At 49.2% G+C, this 17,260-nt stretch overlaps 1 protein-coding gene across 1 annotated transcript in view; it reads right to left on the bottom strand.

Moving 5' to 3' along the window:
• STK10 (serine/threonine kinase 10) overlaps positions 1-17,260 on the bottom strand; it is a 125,608-nt gene that overhangs the window by 93,622 nt on the left and 14,726 nt on the right. The window contains exon 2 of the mRNA XM_086362207.1: positions 5,905-6,069. Within this exon, the coding sequence (XP_086218333.1) occupies positions 5,905-6,069 (165 nt within the window). The remainder of the gene's footprint in view (positions 1-5,904; positions 6,070-17,260) is intronic.

Here is a 17,260-nt window from a genome sequence, read left to right as displayed (position 1 = left end):
TCCATCATGGTCCTTATGGTTACCTGAATTATGTATTTATGCACTTATTGGCTGACTTCCTCACCAGACTGTAAGCTCCTTGAGCACAAGAACTGTATCTCTTGTTCACCACTGAATCCCCAGCCTGCAGAACAGGGCCCGGCACACAGCAGGTGCTCAGCAATGTGCTCAAGGCCAGAGAGAATCTGGTCTCCTTTCATGTGGGTCTCTGGCTCTCTTCCTTTGCCATCGTCCAGCCACAACTTTTGTCTGGTCCTTTACAGGCTCCACTGGGTCCTGTCTCAGGGCGTCTGAGAATACTTCCTATTCTCTCTACCTGGAAATTTCTGCTCTCTAAATTTCTGCAGGTCTGCCCTGCAGCCTGTCTTTGGGGCCTCAGCTAAAAGGTCACCTCGTGAGAAAGGCCTTCCTTATCTATCCCATTTGAAGCATCTGTCCCTGACCTGCCTGCCCCCCTCCCACCAAGAACTTCCATCACATTTCCCAGTCTATTTTTCTTTCACACACTTATCACTTGCTGAAGTCCTCTCGTTTACTTCTTTATCTGCTTCCATATTGTCTGCTTCTACCACCAGACTCTGAGCCCAGTGAGGCCAGGGATCTGGCTGGTCTTGATCATTTCCGTATCCTCCGGGGGGATCAGGACTGGGCACAAGGAAGGAATTCAACAGACACTTGTTTACATGAATAAATGGAGAACCCTGTGATCTGACAGGGCTGCAGGCTTAATTCCTCCAAGATGACCCAAGCTTCTAGAGACAAGAGCCAGAGTCCCATGGTGAACAGGTAAGATCTCGACAGCAGATTTGCTGTCCTGTAGAAAGGCTGAGAGAAACCCAGGCTCAGAAACCAATGAGGAGCTTTCAGAATCGTCACAGCTTGCCACGCAGGACTTTGCAGGCACCTTTACTTCCTGGCCAGATTCTGCACAAGAAAAGCTTCCACCCTGCAAGCGACTGAAAGCTACAGAATTGTTTTGGCCAAAAACAAGGGCAACATCGCCCCGAGGCTACGCTCTGTGGGCTGCAGGTACTCAACTGCCTTCACTCTCCCTAGGGCAGACCCCACAAGGGGAGGGGCGCCTGCCTGGACCTCCACTCCTGCCTCTGCTCTGGATCAGCACTGGGGGAGCCTGAAGGGTCCTGCCTACCAGAGGAGGGAGATACCAGGACCGACATCAGCACTAAAATGAGATGGTAGGATGAGCCCCCACAAAGGAGCAGAGAGAAGAGGAAGAGGAGGTGCGCTCCACCGAGAGGTGCCTGGGAGAACAGTGTGGAAGGAAAGGTCCTGCTGACTCTGCAGATGACACTGCGGAGGGCTGCCTGGAGGAAGGCACGAGATGCAAAGACCTGGAGGTGCCACCGACAAGCAGCCCGAACGGCTGCAGGGGGAGGCCTGGGAAGATGCTGGCAGACTATAATTAGCCTACGTTCCAGGTAATGGGTTTGGAATATATTCTGGAGAACTGTGGAAGGGCTTTTCAAAGGGCAGTGTGACATGAGCAGGGTCTCTCATCCACAGTATCTGATGTCTGTATGTCTGGCCTTGTAACTAATTCACTGTGTGACTTTAGCTGAAATTCCAACACCTGATTTGAAGAACTGACTCATTGGAAAAGACACTGATGCTGGGAAAGATTGAAGGTGGGATGAGAAGGGGATGAGAGAGGATGAGATGGATGGATGGCATCACCAACTCAATGGACATGAGCTTGAGTAAACACCAAAAAGCTGAGTAAATACCAAAAAAGGAAACACCAAAAAGTTGGTGCACCTTTAACCTAGTATTTGAGAAGGAGACTCCTCTCTTCCATACTTCCATCCATGCTGCCCTTCAGACTGCCCTTCCTTCCCTTACCCCTTGGAGAACTCCTATGCATTCTTTAAGATCCGGTTCAAATGTTCCTTCCTCTAAACCCTTTTCTGACCAATGATGCTCCCATCTCACATCCTTGGACTTCTGGCCTAGTCCATTCTAACCATTTCCTGGTCAGCCTGGGTGCTCTCAGTCTTGCCCCCTCAAACCTGATTTCTTTCTAAATGTGTGTCTCTCCCCCATGAGACTGCCGCTGGGTCCCTATTACCTTCAGCAATGGTTCTCAAACGTCAACAAGCATCAGAGTCACCTGGAAGGCTCCTTAAATAGATAGCAGGGCCCCTTCCCAGAGTTTCTGATTCAGCAGCTCTGAGCTGGGACCTAATATTCAGCATTTCTAACAAGGTCCGTGGTGCTGCTGTTACTACTGGTCTGAAAGGCTGTACTTTGAGAACCGCTGATCTAAAAGACCAAGTGTAAACCTTCACCTTGGCATTCAAGGCCCTCCACGACCCTGCCTCCAACGACCGCCCTCATTTTTTACGACATGCTGGTAGATCCACCAATCCTAGTATACCCAGGATCCCAACATGTCCCAGCTCTCCCACCTCCACACCTTGGCCCAGGCTGACACTGCTTGAAATCCTCTGCCCTTCTCGATCCACCCAGTGCCAGGGCCACCTGCCTTGATTTCACAATGTCTAAAACCCAAATCAAAAATGAGAGATAACACCTTTAAAGGTCTCGGTTCAGTGCAGTCACTCAATCGTGTCCGACTCTTTGTGACCCCATGAATCGCAGCACGCCAGGCCTCCCTGTCCATCACCAACTCCTGGAGTTCACTCAGATTCATGTCCATCGAGTCAGTGATGCCATCCAGCCATCTCATCCTCTGTCGTCCCCTTCTCCTCCTGCCCCCAATCGCTCCCAGCATCAGTCTTTTCCAATGAGTCAACTCTTCGCATGAGGTGGCCAAAATACTGGAGTTTCAGCTTTGGCATCATTCCTTCCAAAGAAATCCCAGGGCTGATCTCCTTCAGAATGGACTGGTTGGATCTCCTTGCAGTCCAAGGGACTCTCAAGAGTCTTCTCCAACACCACAGTTCAAAAGCATCAATTCTTTGGTGCTCAGCTTTCTTCACAGTCCAACTCTCACATCCATACATGACCACTGGAAAAACCATAGCCTTAACTAGAGGGACCTTTGTTGGCAAAGTAATGTCTCTGCTTTTCAATGTGCTTAAAGGTCTACAAAGTAACAAATGTAGGCTGTGGGGGCAGCTACAGAAGAGGGGGGTGAGAAATGATTTTGGCCACAGCAGCAGCCCTGGATAAGAAAGTACCAGCCTAAAGTGACAACCTTGGGACAGAAAATTCTAGTGTATCTATTTAACCAACTTCACCTCAGTCACTGTCCAGTTACAAACTGTCCTTTTCCTCCTGCGGGTTTTCTAACTCTGCCACTCTCCAGCTGTGTGGCGTGGCAGGGGAGGCGGGAGCCTGACTTAGCATCTTCCTCTCTCACTTTCGTCTGTAAGATGAAGATAAAGCAACAGCCTCAAAGAATACGATTAAATGACATAATGCGAGTCAAATGCACACAAAAAGCCCAGCACACAGCGAGTCTCCAATAAATATTAGCTGCTGTTGGCATCATCTCTCGACTTGGAAAAGCAATGAACTTGGTAAACAGCCACAAACAATAATGGGAACAGATAGATAACAGATGTTCTCAACGCGTACGTCATGAGCAGTCCAATGAAGGCTGGCGGGATGCAGAGCTGGATGCAGAGCTGGACGGGCGTGTGTGTTGTGGGTAGGTGGTGAGATGGAAAAACTCAATTGTATGGTATCAAAAGTGGCTCTGTGAGGCCAGTATGGCGATAGATTTAAAAATCTTAAAAATTCTCCTAAAAAGATTCTCAAGCAAGAACATAAAAATTCAAAGATGTCCATCACAGAGTTGTTTATAACAGTGATAAAAAACAAGAGCAACGGCCTAACTGCTTAATAGTCAGAAGATGGAATTCTACAGAAAAAGAAAAGAGGGAGACGCAGGTGTTTCCCTAAAACATGAAAAGTCGTTCTTAATATATCTTAAACGAAAAGAGTAAGAGTGAAGTAGCAAGTCTGGTATAAGTTCATCTTTAAAAAAAAAACCTGTGTGTAGATACAGAAAAAGTCTAGAAAATTTTATTATATTATTAAAAATGATTATCTTTGGTATAAAGATTCAGGTGACATTAATCTTTTGCTTTTCTGTATACTCCCATTTTTCTGATAACCATTGTATTTAAAATTTTAATTTCTTAAAAGAATAAAAACTTTCTAAAAAGCAGCTCCATGAATCAAGACAGAAGAAACACATCGGTGTCAGCTGTGTGACCATGAGCAAGGAGCCTGCTTCTCTGTGCCTCTGTTGCCTCCTCTTTGGAAAAGGGTGACCAGTCTCCCTGCCTGGGTCACCTTCCAAGGTGCCAGAGACAGTGAATGAGGAAGGGCTTTGAAATCTTCAGCTGATAGGCAGGTGATGGTGGTTTTATTGCCCCCAGTGATAACTAGAAGACTCCCCAAGGACATGCTCAGAGAAGCAGAGAAGCCGGCCTCAGCTGGCGGGCAACCAGTTTTAGTGGACAAAGGTATGGGCCGGGTAGATGGCCAAGTTTCTCATCCCCCTCGGACACTGGCTTTCCTCATTTCTCTGAAATGAGAGGGATGAACTTTGACAGTGGTTTCTAAACCACTCCTTTGGTTTTCTTAAATAACAGGATCCCTTTCTCAAATGAAACACAGATTTCCCCATTAAGCATCAGTAGCTCTGTTCCTAAAAAGCAGGCATTCTGACTCCAAGACTCAACTTGCTGTCTATTTCCCATTATTTCAAATGGGAAAAACTATAAAGTATGACACAGCAACTCAGACTGCCCAATAATTTCCTAAAATGTATCTAACACATAATGATACTCTCCCTATACATGATAAACTATCGTGACAGGAGGTCCAATGCTTAAAACAGCCCCTCCTGGGAATTCCCTGGTGGTCCAGTGGTCAAGACTCAGTATTGTCACTGCATTGGCCCAGGTTTCATGCTTGATTGGGGAAGTAAGATCCCACAAGATGTGCAACCAAAAAAAAAAAAAAATCCCCTCCTGACCACCAAATCATTACGGACAACTAGTAACTGTGGTGCCGTGAACCTGGACTGCTCACGCAGGTCTGGTTCACTCCCAGAGGCCCAGCCCCTCTGACACTTGCTCCCTTTGCAAACCATCTACCAGTGAGTCTGACAGCTTTCCAATTGCATCTATTAATTCATGAGATTTCCTGCGCACCATTTCGTTACAAATGTTCGGCTGAGTTTGGGAGACATGAATATGATGTTTGATGGGTACGATACTGGCTGAAAATGCAGTATGGAAACACGTAGCTTCTAGGAAGTTTGGGTTTTATAAAGTGAGAGGCTGGAAGAATGTCCATGGGGGAGCCATTCCGCAGGGCAGGCTCTGAAAACCAGGGCACCCCAGAATTCCTCCAAGGGGGATGCTGAGTTGGGAAGGCGGGGCTCTGATGCATCTGCACTGTGCGTCTTAAAATACGAGGTTGCAGCCAGAGAGTGGAGGCTATTACAGGGCCCCCTTTAGTGCTGCCATTGAAAGGAAGCCCCCTGGAGCAGCTGCCACAGTGGCAGTAACGATGCCACCAGAACAGATAATAAAATAGCTTGCACTCAGCGAGCTCTGACATGGGCCAGCTATTCTTCCAAGCATGAATTAGCTCATTTCATCTCCAAAACAACTCAGTGCGCTAGGTACTGGCATCATCCCCATCTTACAGCTGGGGAAACTGAGGCAAGAAGTTAATAACTTGCCTACGGTTATCCAAGCACAGCTGCGATTTGAGGCCAGGCAGTAGAGCTTCTGAATTCCTTTCTGCTCCATAACACTACACTCAGCCCCGAAGTGGAGACGCTCTGCAGAAAGGGGAGCACACTTTACCATGCCCCCAAAGCAGAAGTGGAGAAAGAGCCGCGGCCCTCAGAACCACGCAGGGCCCGGTGGCATCTCCATGGGGCTGAGGCACCCTTACCCACAGCTTCCCGTCATAGTAGTAGGCGCCTAGGAGCTTCACGATGTAGGGGTGGTCGCAGGTGGCCAGGATCTCAATCTCCACAATGTAGTCTTCCAGCTCCTCCTCGCTGTTGGTCTCGATTACTTTGGCCGCGGCCAGGGCACCCGTCTCCTTGTTCTTGGCCTGAAAAGCGGAGACACAGAAGGTCAGCAGGCCTGGTTGGCAGGAAGCTGACCCCTGGGGCTAGCTCAGAGAGGCCGCGCTGGGGGGACACAGGCCGGATGTCCAGATGCAAATAAGGGGCCGCAGCAGAAGGTCCGCTGCTCTGAACAATGGGCCAGTGCTCACTCCTGAAGTCAGCACAGTGGGCATGTGAGACAAACAATGGTCTATGGTTAGTAACAAAAATTTTAAGTACAAGACACCTGTACTATGGGATAAATAAAAATACAAGAACAGCATAGATCTACAAACAGCCTGGAAAGATTCCTGGCTGTTCTATAAAAGACCCAAGTCACTGAAAAATAAAAAGTGGTATGATGCTTTTTATGTTAAAAAAAAATGGAAAACTACTTTTTCATAAATGCTCACACATGAAATGTAAATGCATGGAAAACTCTGGAAAGATACTGCCTGACAGCAGGCTGGAGAGGAGCCTGAAATAGGGACAGAGACAAAGGACACTTTTACTCTCCCTGTATTGCTTTAAAGTGTTAAAAGAATGTTTTGAGCATTTATTTGCATTATGTCACATATATTAAAAGCAAAATTAAAAGAGTTTTTCGTGGATGCACTTCACCTGGTCCTAAAAAAGGTTTCTTATTTGATGAAAAAGAGAGTGAGAGAATTTCAGATCTACAAGGATAGATATAATTCTCTCTAAAAACGGAAAATAAGTGTTGAGGACTTGGAAGAATTGGTACCTCTGTGCACTGCTAGTGGACAGAAAAGCGGTACAGCTTTTCTGGAAAAGAGCTTGGCAGTTTCTCAAAAGGTTAAACATAGAACTACCGCACAGCCAGCAGTTCCACTCCTAGGCATATTTGCAAAAGACCGGCAAGCAGGAATTTGAGCGGTCTCTGCACACCAATGTTCATAGCAGGGCTATTCACAAGAGCCAGATGGTGGAAACAACCCAAGTGTCTACCAGCAGATGAATGAAGCGACAAAACGGGGCACAATCAGTCCTCCTGGACCCCAAGTTCCACATCCTCAGAGTCAACCAACTCAAGATCAAAAATATTCAGGCAAAAAAATCAGAAAGTTCCAAAAAGCAAAGCTTGAATTTGCCACGTGCCTGGCAACTATTTACATATCATCTATATCATATTTACAACTATTTACATAGCATTTACATAGACTTCGGTATCAAATGTAATCTACAGATGTTTAAAGTATACAGGAGGATGTGCACAGCTTATATGGAAATATTACACCATTGATATAAGAGACTTGAACACCCATGGATTTTGGTATCTGCGGGGTTGTCCCGGAACCAGTCTTCCTGGGAGGATGATTTACACGTTCAGAGGAGTACTATTTAGTCTTAAAAAGGAAGGAAGTTCTGGCACAAGCTACAACATGGATGAATCTGGAGGACATTATGCTAAGTAAGAAATAATACAGTCACAAAGGACAAATATCACATAATTCCACATAAATGAGGTACCTAGAATAGTCAGTAAACTACTTTCATAAGGAAAGAAAGTAGAATAGAGGCTGTCAGGGGCTGGTTACCAGCAGGAGTGAGGAGTTAAGTGTTTAGTGGGTACCGAGTTTCTCTTGGGATGAGGCAAAAGTTCTAGAAATGGATAGAGGGGAAGGCAGCATGAACACTGTGAACAGATCTAATGCCAGTGAATTGTACAGCTAGAATCTGCTACAACAGTCTATTTTATGCTCTGCATATTTAACCACAGTTAAAACTGACAGTGAGAGAGAAATAACCGTGTAAAGTAGTGCAAGTGATTTCACCCACAGTGAGCTAGTGCCCAGGAGAAGGGGCAGAGCCCAACCAGTCCCCGGAAGCCTTGGGGTGGGGGGCACTTCTGGGAGTGCCCACCCACTGTACCGCTGGTCAGGGAAAAGGGGGTCCCCAGTGAGAGAGAGCACACTGTCCTCCAACACGGGCCTAAAAGCCGGCGCTCGTCTGCAGCCTTTGAACAGCAGTCTGCTGGAAAGCGCATGGAAAACGGGCCACCCTAGACTTCACACCTCGGTGCTGCTCCGAGGACAGTGCCACACGGCACGTGCCTAACAGGACAGCTCCGCCACGTGAGCCGATGGAAACGCTGACAGCTGTGCCACCCAGCACCCTGCGGATGACAACGGGCACTCACGTCACCTCACACGGTAACCCATTCTACGGACTAGAGAGAGGGACAAGGCTGGAACCAGAGGGGCAGTCCCAGAACCTGAACCCAGGTCCTCTAACTTTCAGCGTTCTAGCACTGCACACTACTCTCCAAGGTCCCCATCGCCCCCAGAACGCAGAAGCCTCAGACCAGATGCCCTGCCCACGGTACCAGTGATGCAGACACATCCACCCCCACCCGGCCCCAAGCAGCTCAGTGGCCAGCTGGGGACACCCATCTCTGCCGTGAGCGGTGAGACAGCGTGCCTACAGGGGGTGGGCATGGAAACTGGGAGGAAGGAAGTGATGCCAATAGGCAACTTTTACGCTCATTTGTAAATTTATTCTCAGTTTAGGTAAACGTTTCCATTAACTGAGCCGCCAAGTCCGCAGGTTCCGCACAGTGACGATAACGCTTTCACGTTTCTCAAGGGCCCACTCCACACGGGACACTTGTCTACACTTCGACACGTGGTCATTCATTTATCTCCTCAACCATCCTGCCAGGTAGGTGCAACTGTTACCTCGGATGAGGAGACTGAGGCAGAGCCCCAGCAACCTGGGTGACGGGGCTGAATGGGAACACAGGCAGCCCCGCTCCCAGGTCTGCACTCCTGGTGGCCACGTGGTCTAGGGAACCTTCCACGTCTGGCCCAGGAGCTCAGTTCAGGGAACAGACTTTCGTGTGGGGCCGTTCCCTGAGGCCATCGTGCATCCTAGACATCACCCTGGTCACCCGGCCCCCCCGGGTCAGGTCCTCCCCTGAACTCAGTTTTGAAAACTTGCTTGGAACGCCTTAGAAATTCATCAGTTAAGCAATCAGGCGCTCTGTCTCTCTCTCTTTCACACACACACACACACACACACACACACACACTTAACTGATGATGTGCCTGCCCCTTCATTTCTTGTAGAGCTGGTTTTTTCTGTCCCACTAGAAGACCATCAACGCACACACACACACACACACACACACACACACACACTTAACTGATGATGTGCCTGCCCCTTCATTTCTTGTAGAGCTGGTTTTTTCGGTCCCACTAGAAGACCATCAACACACACACACACACACACACACACACACACACACACACACACACTTAACTGGTGATGTGCCTGCCCCTCATTTCTTGTAGAGCTGGTTTTTTCGGTCCCACTAGAAGACCATCAACGCATCCTTTCACAGTGCAGCACCCAGGCTCCTCCTCCTGTCCAGATCCAGAAGCAAAGCTAAGGCCCACCCCGCTCATTTACAGAAGAGACAGTAGAGGGCTTCACAAGCAGCCACAGCGAGAGCCAGGTGACCGAGGCAACCCCCGTGGCCACGCCCTCCTGGTCCCCCGCCACAGCAGCACAGGGAGAGCTAAGCTAGCAAAGGCTGCCTTCATTCATCCATCTCTCACTCCTGACAGCTGGCAAAGGAGGCTACAGTCACCTTTTCCTGGGTTTCCTTTAAAGGACTCTTCTCTCCTGCAGGTAGAAGAGGCCCAGGCAGGGGCTGTTTTCTGGGAGAGCATTAAACCTGTCCTGCCCTCCACCTTGAAGGGCAGCACTGACCACAGGGTCCAGCCTCAGGTGGGGCGCCAACATGGACACGGAGGAATGCCCGCCCCAGCACCTCTCTCTGATTTCACAGAGACCCAGAGCCTGCCAGGACGGGGCTGGCAACAACCATGGCACGCGAAGTGACCTGGCCAAATTAAATGCTCTAATAGCCTGGTTAAGGCAGTGTCATCTGAAAAAAATGCACAGCGTGGGGGTTGTGAGCTAAGTTTTATTTGAGGCAAAATGAGGACTATAGCCCGGGAGACAGCATTTCAGACAGCCCCAAGGAGGCTGGGGGAAGGCCAGTATGTATGTGATTTTGATGAAAGAGGAGTACGTGCAATCAAGCACATATTTTTGGCAGAAGATCTCTGCTAGTCACGAAAAACTGACATCACCATGAAAGATTTTAGTGCTTTTCTAGATATGAGAAGATGCAAGATTTTACTCATAAAATTGTCTCTTGGAAACATCTACCTGAAGACCTGTTCTGCCAGTTGTTCCCAGCGCACAGAGTGCCTGGTTTCTGATCTCCACTCTGCACTCCCCCAGGGGATGCTGAAGATCAGCAGCTCATAACTGAATCCTCATAGAGGCAGAGGGCAAGTGCCAGTGTGCAGATGGCAGCAGGAGTTTATCACCTGAAGGCCACAGAGGAGTAATGATCGCTGATCATAAAACAGTTAACACCGTCTGAGCACTCACTATGTGCTGGGACAGGCCTTAAGTAGGATTTCTCACTTCATCTTCAACACAGCCCTTAGAGACAAATACCGGCATTCCCAGTGTACAGATGAGGAAACAGATTCAGAGAGTCACAGTAAATGCCTCAGGTCACACAGCAGATGGGGGGTTGAAGGGTGAATCCAAATTCCAGCCTGACTATCTCAGAGAGCCTGAGCTCTACATCACTTCTCAGCATGCCCGTCCTGGCAAGGGCCCAGTGTTCCCTGTGCCACCTCCCTTTGCTAAAGATAAGCGACAACCACCGCCAATAGCAACCACTCATGGTCAGAGTGCTTGGTAGCTGCAGAGGACTAGAGAGCCAGGATTTAATCTGCCCAGGAGTGAGGTATCAGCCTTCACGCCCATTTCCCAGACAAGCACACTGAGGCTCAGAGAGATATCAGGACCCACCCAGGACTGGGAGCCGCAGTGGTCTTACTCCCAGTTCAGTGTTCTTTACTACACTAGGCTGGTGGGAATCAGTTTATTCCCCATTCATTCATTCAAGCATCATTTACGGAGTGCCTATTATTTGTGAGGCACTTTTCCACTGAAGAATTTCTTCCTAAAGGTTGGAATTATTGCCCTCCCATAACATAACTCACCCTCCCCTGATCTTTCTTCAGAGGAGCCAACCCATTCTCATTCCCCATCCCCAAGCTGTAATAGGGCTGATCCCATCACCATATCTAGAAGCAGGTAGATGATTTATGCCGTCCAGTCAGTACACTGCATTCCGTCTTACCACAGTGATTGGTTCAAGGACAGACATGTGATCAAGTCAGCCAATGAAATGCAATCTCAGAAGACTGCCCTAAGCTCTCTTTCACTGCTAGCCTCTGGCACTGCCTACCACAGTCAAGCTGCCAGGTCATCATGCTCCCAGGGGAGCCTGAAAGCGAAACTAACTCCAAAGTAGCAGAGCTTAGAGAGGGTCCAAGAAGACACTGCTAGATCCCCTCAATTAATTTTTACAAGAGCATTGTATTATTAAGAGCCTCTTTTTTCTTTCAGCAAAAATTGTTACTTTTAATCAAATAGGGTGAACAAGCAAGCAGTAGGAAAAAAGATATTTTGTAAACTCTTTCACCTAGAAAGAATTAAAGTATTCAAATATGCTGAGATACTAGTATACTAGCTATGTATATATATGTAGACATATACCATAAATGTGTACATATTAAATAATGCATAACATAGAATAAATCCATATAATAAAATACCTAACATTAAAACGATCCTGAATGTGATTTATTCCTTGTTTGACATTTCAAAATGCATTTCTGAACTTTGTATCTCCTTTTGGTAGACATTAGGGCCATTATTTATCATTGCATTGTGATTAAGTCTGTTCAGGTTCACAAAACTTGTAGAGAACACAGTGATGGACATTCAGGTTTACTATTCGGTGAAGAAGACACAGTGACTGCCCTTAAGTTCTAACATGAGGTTGTAGGATGGAGCAGATGAAAGCAGCTTGGCTTCTCTTGGTCTGGAACTTGAGAATACATACATCTATAAGAGCCTCATTTTATATATGCAAGAAAACTGATGCCCAGAGAGGTGAAGTCATTTGCTCAAGGTCACAGAGCAGGTAAAACAGCAGGGCTGGAAGTTAAATAGAAGCCCACGTGACTTCAAAATCCATGTTCCTGACCATTTTGCCAGAGGTTCCTGTAAATTCTGCAGTAGGAGAAAGGGGACACGATAGCCAAGCTCTCTCCAGAGTCTGATGTGAGGGCAGCGTGGGGAGTGGGTGGGTACTGGAAAGCTAAAGGTTGTCCACGTGGATGGGACACAGTGGGAGTTGACAGACAAGAAGTCATACAAAGAACAAACGGCCATCTGTGGCCTCTGACGTCCGTCTCCCACCGACTGAAGCGAGACTGGGGTCCAGGGAAGGACGGACGGCAAGAGCCCCCACCCAGCCCTGCACTGCTGGCCAGCGGTGACTAGCGCCTCGCCCCACACCCTGAGAGCAGACACACAGTGGCCACTTGTGTTTCCCGCCCAGGCACCTCTCTGGGAACAATCCTCCCCCTTGTGCAGCACGGGCCCGGCCCCAAGGAGGCGGGAACCACCCTTCCAGCAGAAGCCCCGCCCAAGCCAAGGGGCCCAGCCAGGGGCTGAGGGCTTCCTGAAAGTCACCCACACAGCCGCCGCCAGCTGGGGACGGCCCCCAGGCCCTCCCTGCCCTCCTGACTGCAGGCTGACCGCTGTGTCCCGCCCTCCCCCTCCTCCGGGGAAAGGACTGATATCACAGAACACAGTGACCAGAAAGAACATCAGTCGCCCCTCTCAAACCCCAGCTCCCAGTCCCCAGTCTGCAGCTGGGGAAACTGAGTTTGTGAAGGTTATGCAGTGCCCAGAGTACAGTCTGCGGTGACTGTGTTATCTGCAGAACCAAACAGAGTAAACGAGAGCACAAAAGCTGAAGGGCCTGACTGGTGGGGGGTGGGGGGGTTCCTGTTCCCGGAGCGCCACTCATTTCAGGCCTGGGAGCCCATGGAGCTGCCTGGAAATGAATCCTAAAGCGGGGCAGCAGGGGGACTGGCCTGCATCCGTTTTCCTCTGAGGACTCACAGCACCAGTTGCTTTTGGGAACTGCCTCTCTTTCACTCTTCGTGCAAGAGATTCATGAGGGGCTGAGCCCACCCAGTCCTGGCACACAGCCCAGCCCAGCCACTCAGTCTTGACCCTCTCAGTCACACCCAGTGGCAGACCAACAGGGTTGTACCCAAGTGGTCTTTTGTTTTTTGTTTTTTAATTTTTTGCTAAACTTATCGCCTTATACATCTTTTTTTCTTTCTCTCGGGTTGCTAAACCGTAAGATGGGAAGGCTAGAGGGTCTTGCAACCCATCTTGCCACCCCTTTGGAGAGCCTGCCTGAGGATGAGGCCAAGACCAGGGAGGCCACAATGGAGGAAGACATACACTGAGGGTCTGTGGGACACCTGGAGCCAGCCGGTCCTGAAGCAGGCCCTGCCTTAGACTCCCTTTGGGATGACTGTCTTTTGCCACCAAAAAGGAAATGAGCCCCCAACTCTGGGGCTGTTCCAGCTGACAGTAGACACCTATGAAAATACTTCACCATGCAACACTTGTGTAATGAGAACCACCTTCACTCCCAACGGCACCATCATCTACAAAGTGACCTGTACTGAGGCTTCTCAGAGGGCCTGACGGATAAAATGGGATCAGCAACCCACATGGGAAATGCAGTTGCTCACAGGCCCCAGGCAAACAGATTCTTCCGCCACAAGACTCTTCCTCCCCAAAAGCAGAGAAAGTCACATTACACTTTTAAATTAACAAAGAAGGAAAAATGACAACCTCCAATGCTGGTAAGCAAACAAATGGTAAAATAGGGAAATTCATTATTGATGAGAACATAGACAGATTCAGTCTCATCAAGATCAAAACTGGCAACAGATTTTCAGAGCCTAGAAAATACCTTTTAAGCCGATTAGCACTCACTCCTGAGATGGTAAGGCCAGGAAATAATTCCGAAAAAGACAACAAAATAAGTGTACTAGGGTCCAATTCACATTAGCCCACAATAATCGCAAACAAAGAGGGAATAACCTAAATATTCAACCCAAGGATGATGGTTAAATTAACTTAGTGGGATATTAAGCAATCCTTTAAAATGATAAATAGGAAAATAATACAGTAATAAGAAAAAGATAATTAAGCCATAATAATAAGTAAATGAAGCTGGATGATAAAATTATAACTAAGCTATAACTGAATCTGCCTGTACTGCGGGAGACCCAGGTTCAATTCCCCGAAGGAGGGAACGGCAATCTACTCCAGTGTTCTTGCCTGGAGAACCCCATAGACAGAGGAGCCTGGCAGGCTACAGCCCATGGGGTTGCCAAGAGTTGGACACAACTGAGCGATTAACACTTTCACACTTCACTTTCTGGACCAGGAGGTTCTGAAACACAGATTAAGGAATCCAAGTGGTTTCTAAAGGTGATCTTCACTCAATGGACATCTAGCAATCAGCCACAGGGGTCTTGGTGAGGACTGACTGGGGTTGAGGCACAGAAAGTGGCCCTTTCATCCAGAACTTGCTTTAAATGCTTCCAGGGATGAGCACCTGTCCTCTCAGGAACCCCCCTGAACTGCACTATCAGGATGGTAGCTACTAGTCTCAGGTGCTGAAACTTAAAATGTAGTTTCCCGGTTACATTAACCCCAGTGAACAGTAGCTACCATACTGAACAGAGCAGATACAGAACAGCCTCATCACTGCAGAAAGTTCCAGTAAGTGGGCAGCTCTGCACTTGAGGCTGCGCCTGGCAGAAAAGGCATTCTCACAGAGGTGAGGGAGCATCCACCGCACTCGAGTGTACCAGCTCCAGTCTCAAAAACACGCATTTCTTTTTCTAGGAAGGAACAAAAAGCTTGAGTGCAGAGAAGGGGAAGAAGAACCTTGGGTGGGGATCAGTTGTGAGGTTGCCTAGCAACCTGGCTGGGCGGCAGGCGTGAGCAAAGGCTTGCAGCTGACCTGTCAGATGAGCAGCCACGGCCAGCAGGTCAGAGCCAAAGAAAGGAACAGTCAAGGCGAAAGGTCTCTGTTTCCCTCGTCCCCCTGACTGACTCTGGACACCGAGCCAGGCCTGTGTCCAGAGAGGTTGAGGCCACTGGAGCCAAGGAGGGGCTGGTCTGCGCCCCACAGTGTCCAGCTGGGCTGTCCCTGCCTGCACACAGTCAATCTTTGCGTGGTGACAACGGTCACCAATCGTGGGGAAACCTTCAACTCTCAATTAAGGAAGGAGGAAGTTGGGCCCTGGAGGAAACCAGGGTCACAGTGAAACCCGCCACGTGTAAGGGAAGGGCTCAACATCAACTCGAGCAGGGTGGTCCACGGGCCGTGGACAGGATGGGTGGCAGTCGTGGCCTCGGGCTCAGACGCTGCCACCGCCCTGGGCTGGCAGGCATGAGTGGGGGGCAGAGTGGAGCCACAGCACCGCAGCCCCACCTTCCCGAGGCTTGAGTCCTTGGGGGCCAAGATGCCAAAGGGCCTGCCGAGGCCTCCTATGGCCTCTTGAGGCAGGATAAGGAGTATCCCACCTTAGCCAGCATGGGTCCACAAGAGATGCAAAGCCCTGCCATCTCCTCCTGTTGAATAGGAAACAGGCCCAGGTAGGGAGGGTGACTTGGCCCAGGTCACACAGCTAGGAAGTGGCTGCCAGGACTCCGCTCAGGTCCAATCCTGTGCCTGGTGCGCTTTCCCCTCCAGAGGACACTCTCCAGGAGCTCCTGCCCAGCGGCTGTGTACACCAGTCCCTTTCTCCCGTCTCCCTCGCTGCCTTATACTGGAGACCCTCTTAGGATGAGCCCTCAATGGCTCCCTTCTGCCGACGTGATAAAGCCCAAATTCCGGGGCTTGGTGCCCCTGGCCCTGCTGATCTGCCCCTTCCACTCTTCCAGGACCCCATTGCTCCCCTGCAATCCCCTCCTGCGACAGCCAATGCCTGAGGCCCCCTACTTCCAGGCCTTGCTTGATGCTCCTTCCTCCATGGGGAATGCCTTCGCCATACCTGTGTTTAACCACTCCACAAAGTCTAACTCAACCCCAGCCTGCTCCGTGAGATGTTCCCAGAACCCCAGCTCCCATCCCCTGCTAGAACTTCTTCACACCTTACTAGGGCTCTCATCACAGTCCACCTGGTGCCACAGTCCTTTTATCTGGGGTCTTTGTTGCTGTGCATGGGCTTTCTCTACTCCTGGTGAGTGGGGCTACTGTCTGGCTGCAGGGCCTCTCACTGCGGTGGCCTCTCTTGTTGCAGAGCACAGGCCCTAGAGCACGGGCTCAGCAGGCGTGGTGCACAGGCTTATTGCTCTGGGGCCTGTGGGGTCTTCCTGGACCAGGCATCAAACTTGTGTCCCCTGCATTGGCAGGTGGATTCTTAACCACCATACCACCACGGAAGTCCTCCACAGTCCTCTGTGTTCACAGATTCTCTCTCTGACCTGACTGTGAGTCCTGCAAAGCTAAAGCCCATCTCTGATTCGTCTTGTCCTATCCCATACAACCTGTTCCAGAACAGCCAGTGGGTGGATGGGAACATGGGTGGTGGGTATATGAGCAGATGAGAGAACGGCTGGGCAGATGGGAAAGTGGATGGACAAACAGGAAGCGGGTGTTAGGGGCGTATGTATAGATGTATAGAATACTATACTGTGGATGGATGGATGGGTGGGAAAATGGGTAGGAGGGAGAGTGTATGAAAGGATGGGTGTGTGGGAGGATGGATGGATAGGTGGATGGGAAGATGAGCAAATGGGCTGACGGAGAGATGGACAGACTGACAGATGAATGACACACTGAGTAAGAGGGAAAATCAGTGGATGGGAGAAGAGACGTATGAGAGAGAGGGGTAAAGGAGTGAAGGTGTGTCTAGGGAGTAGACGGCATCAGATCTTCCTCTCTTCCCAAAGGCACCAGAGACCACCTTGTTGCTGGCTCCTACGGACACCAGCCTGCTGGGTGTTACTGCCTTCACCTAGCACTGTGTATTTTTGGTTTTTAAAAGCCTAAAACCACGTTTATCTTGTTCACCAATGTATTATTAATAATGTTAATTATTAATAATATTATTAACGTTACTCTGTCTGGCCAATATGTATTTTAAAATAATAGACAGATGGATGGGTAGATGAATGGATGGGTGGATGAACTGGTGTGTGTATCTCCTTGTAAACAGACAGAAGTAAGGCCCTCCAGGTAAGAAA

The sequence above is a fragment of the Bos grunniens genome, chromosome 20, assembly GCF_055505025.1.
Source record: "Bos grunniens cultivar Pamir isolate PY7600 chromosome 20, Bosgru_T2T1.0, whole genome shotgun sequence".
Classification (NCBI taxonomy): Eukaryota; Metazoa; Chordata; class Mammalia; order Artiodactyla; family Bovidae; genus Bos; species Bos grunniens.
The sequence above is the reverse complement of the archived record's forward strand: the minus strand, read 5'-3'. Positions and strand labels throughout refer to the sequence as shown.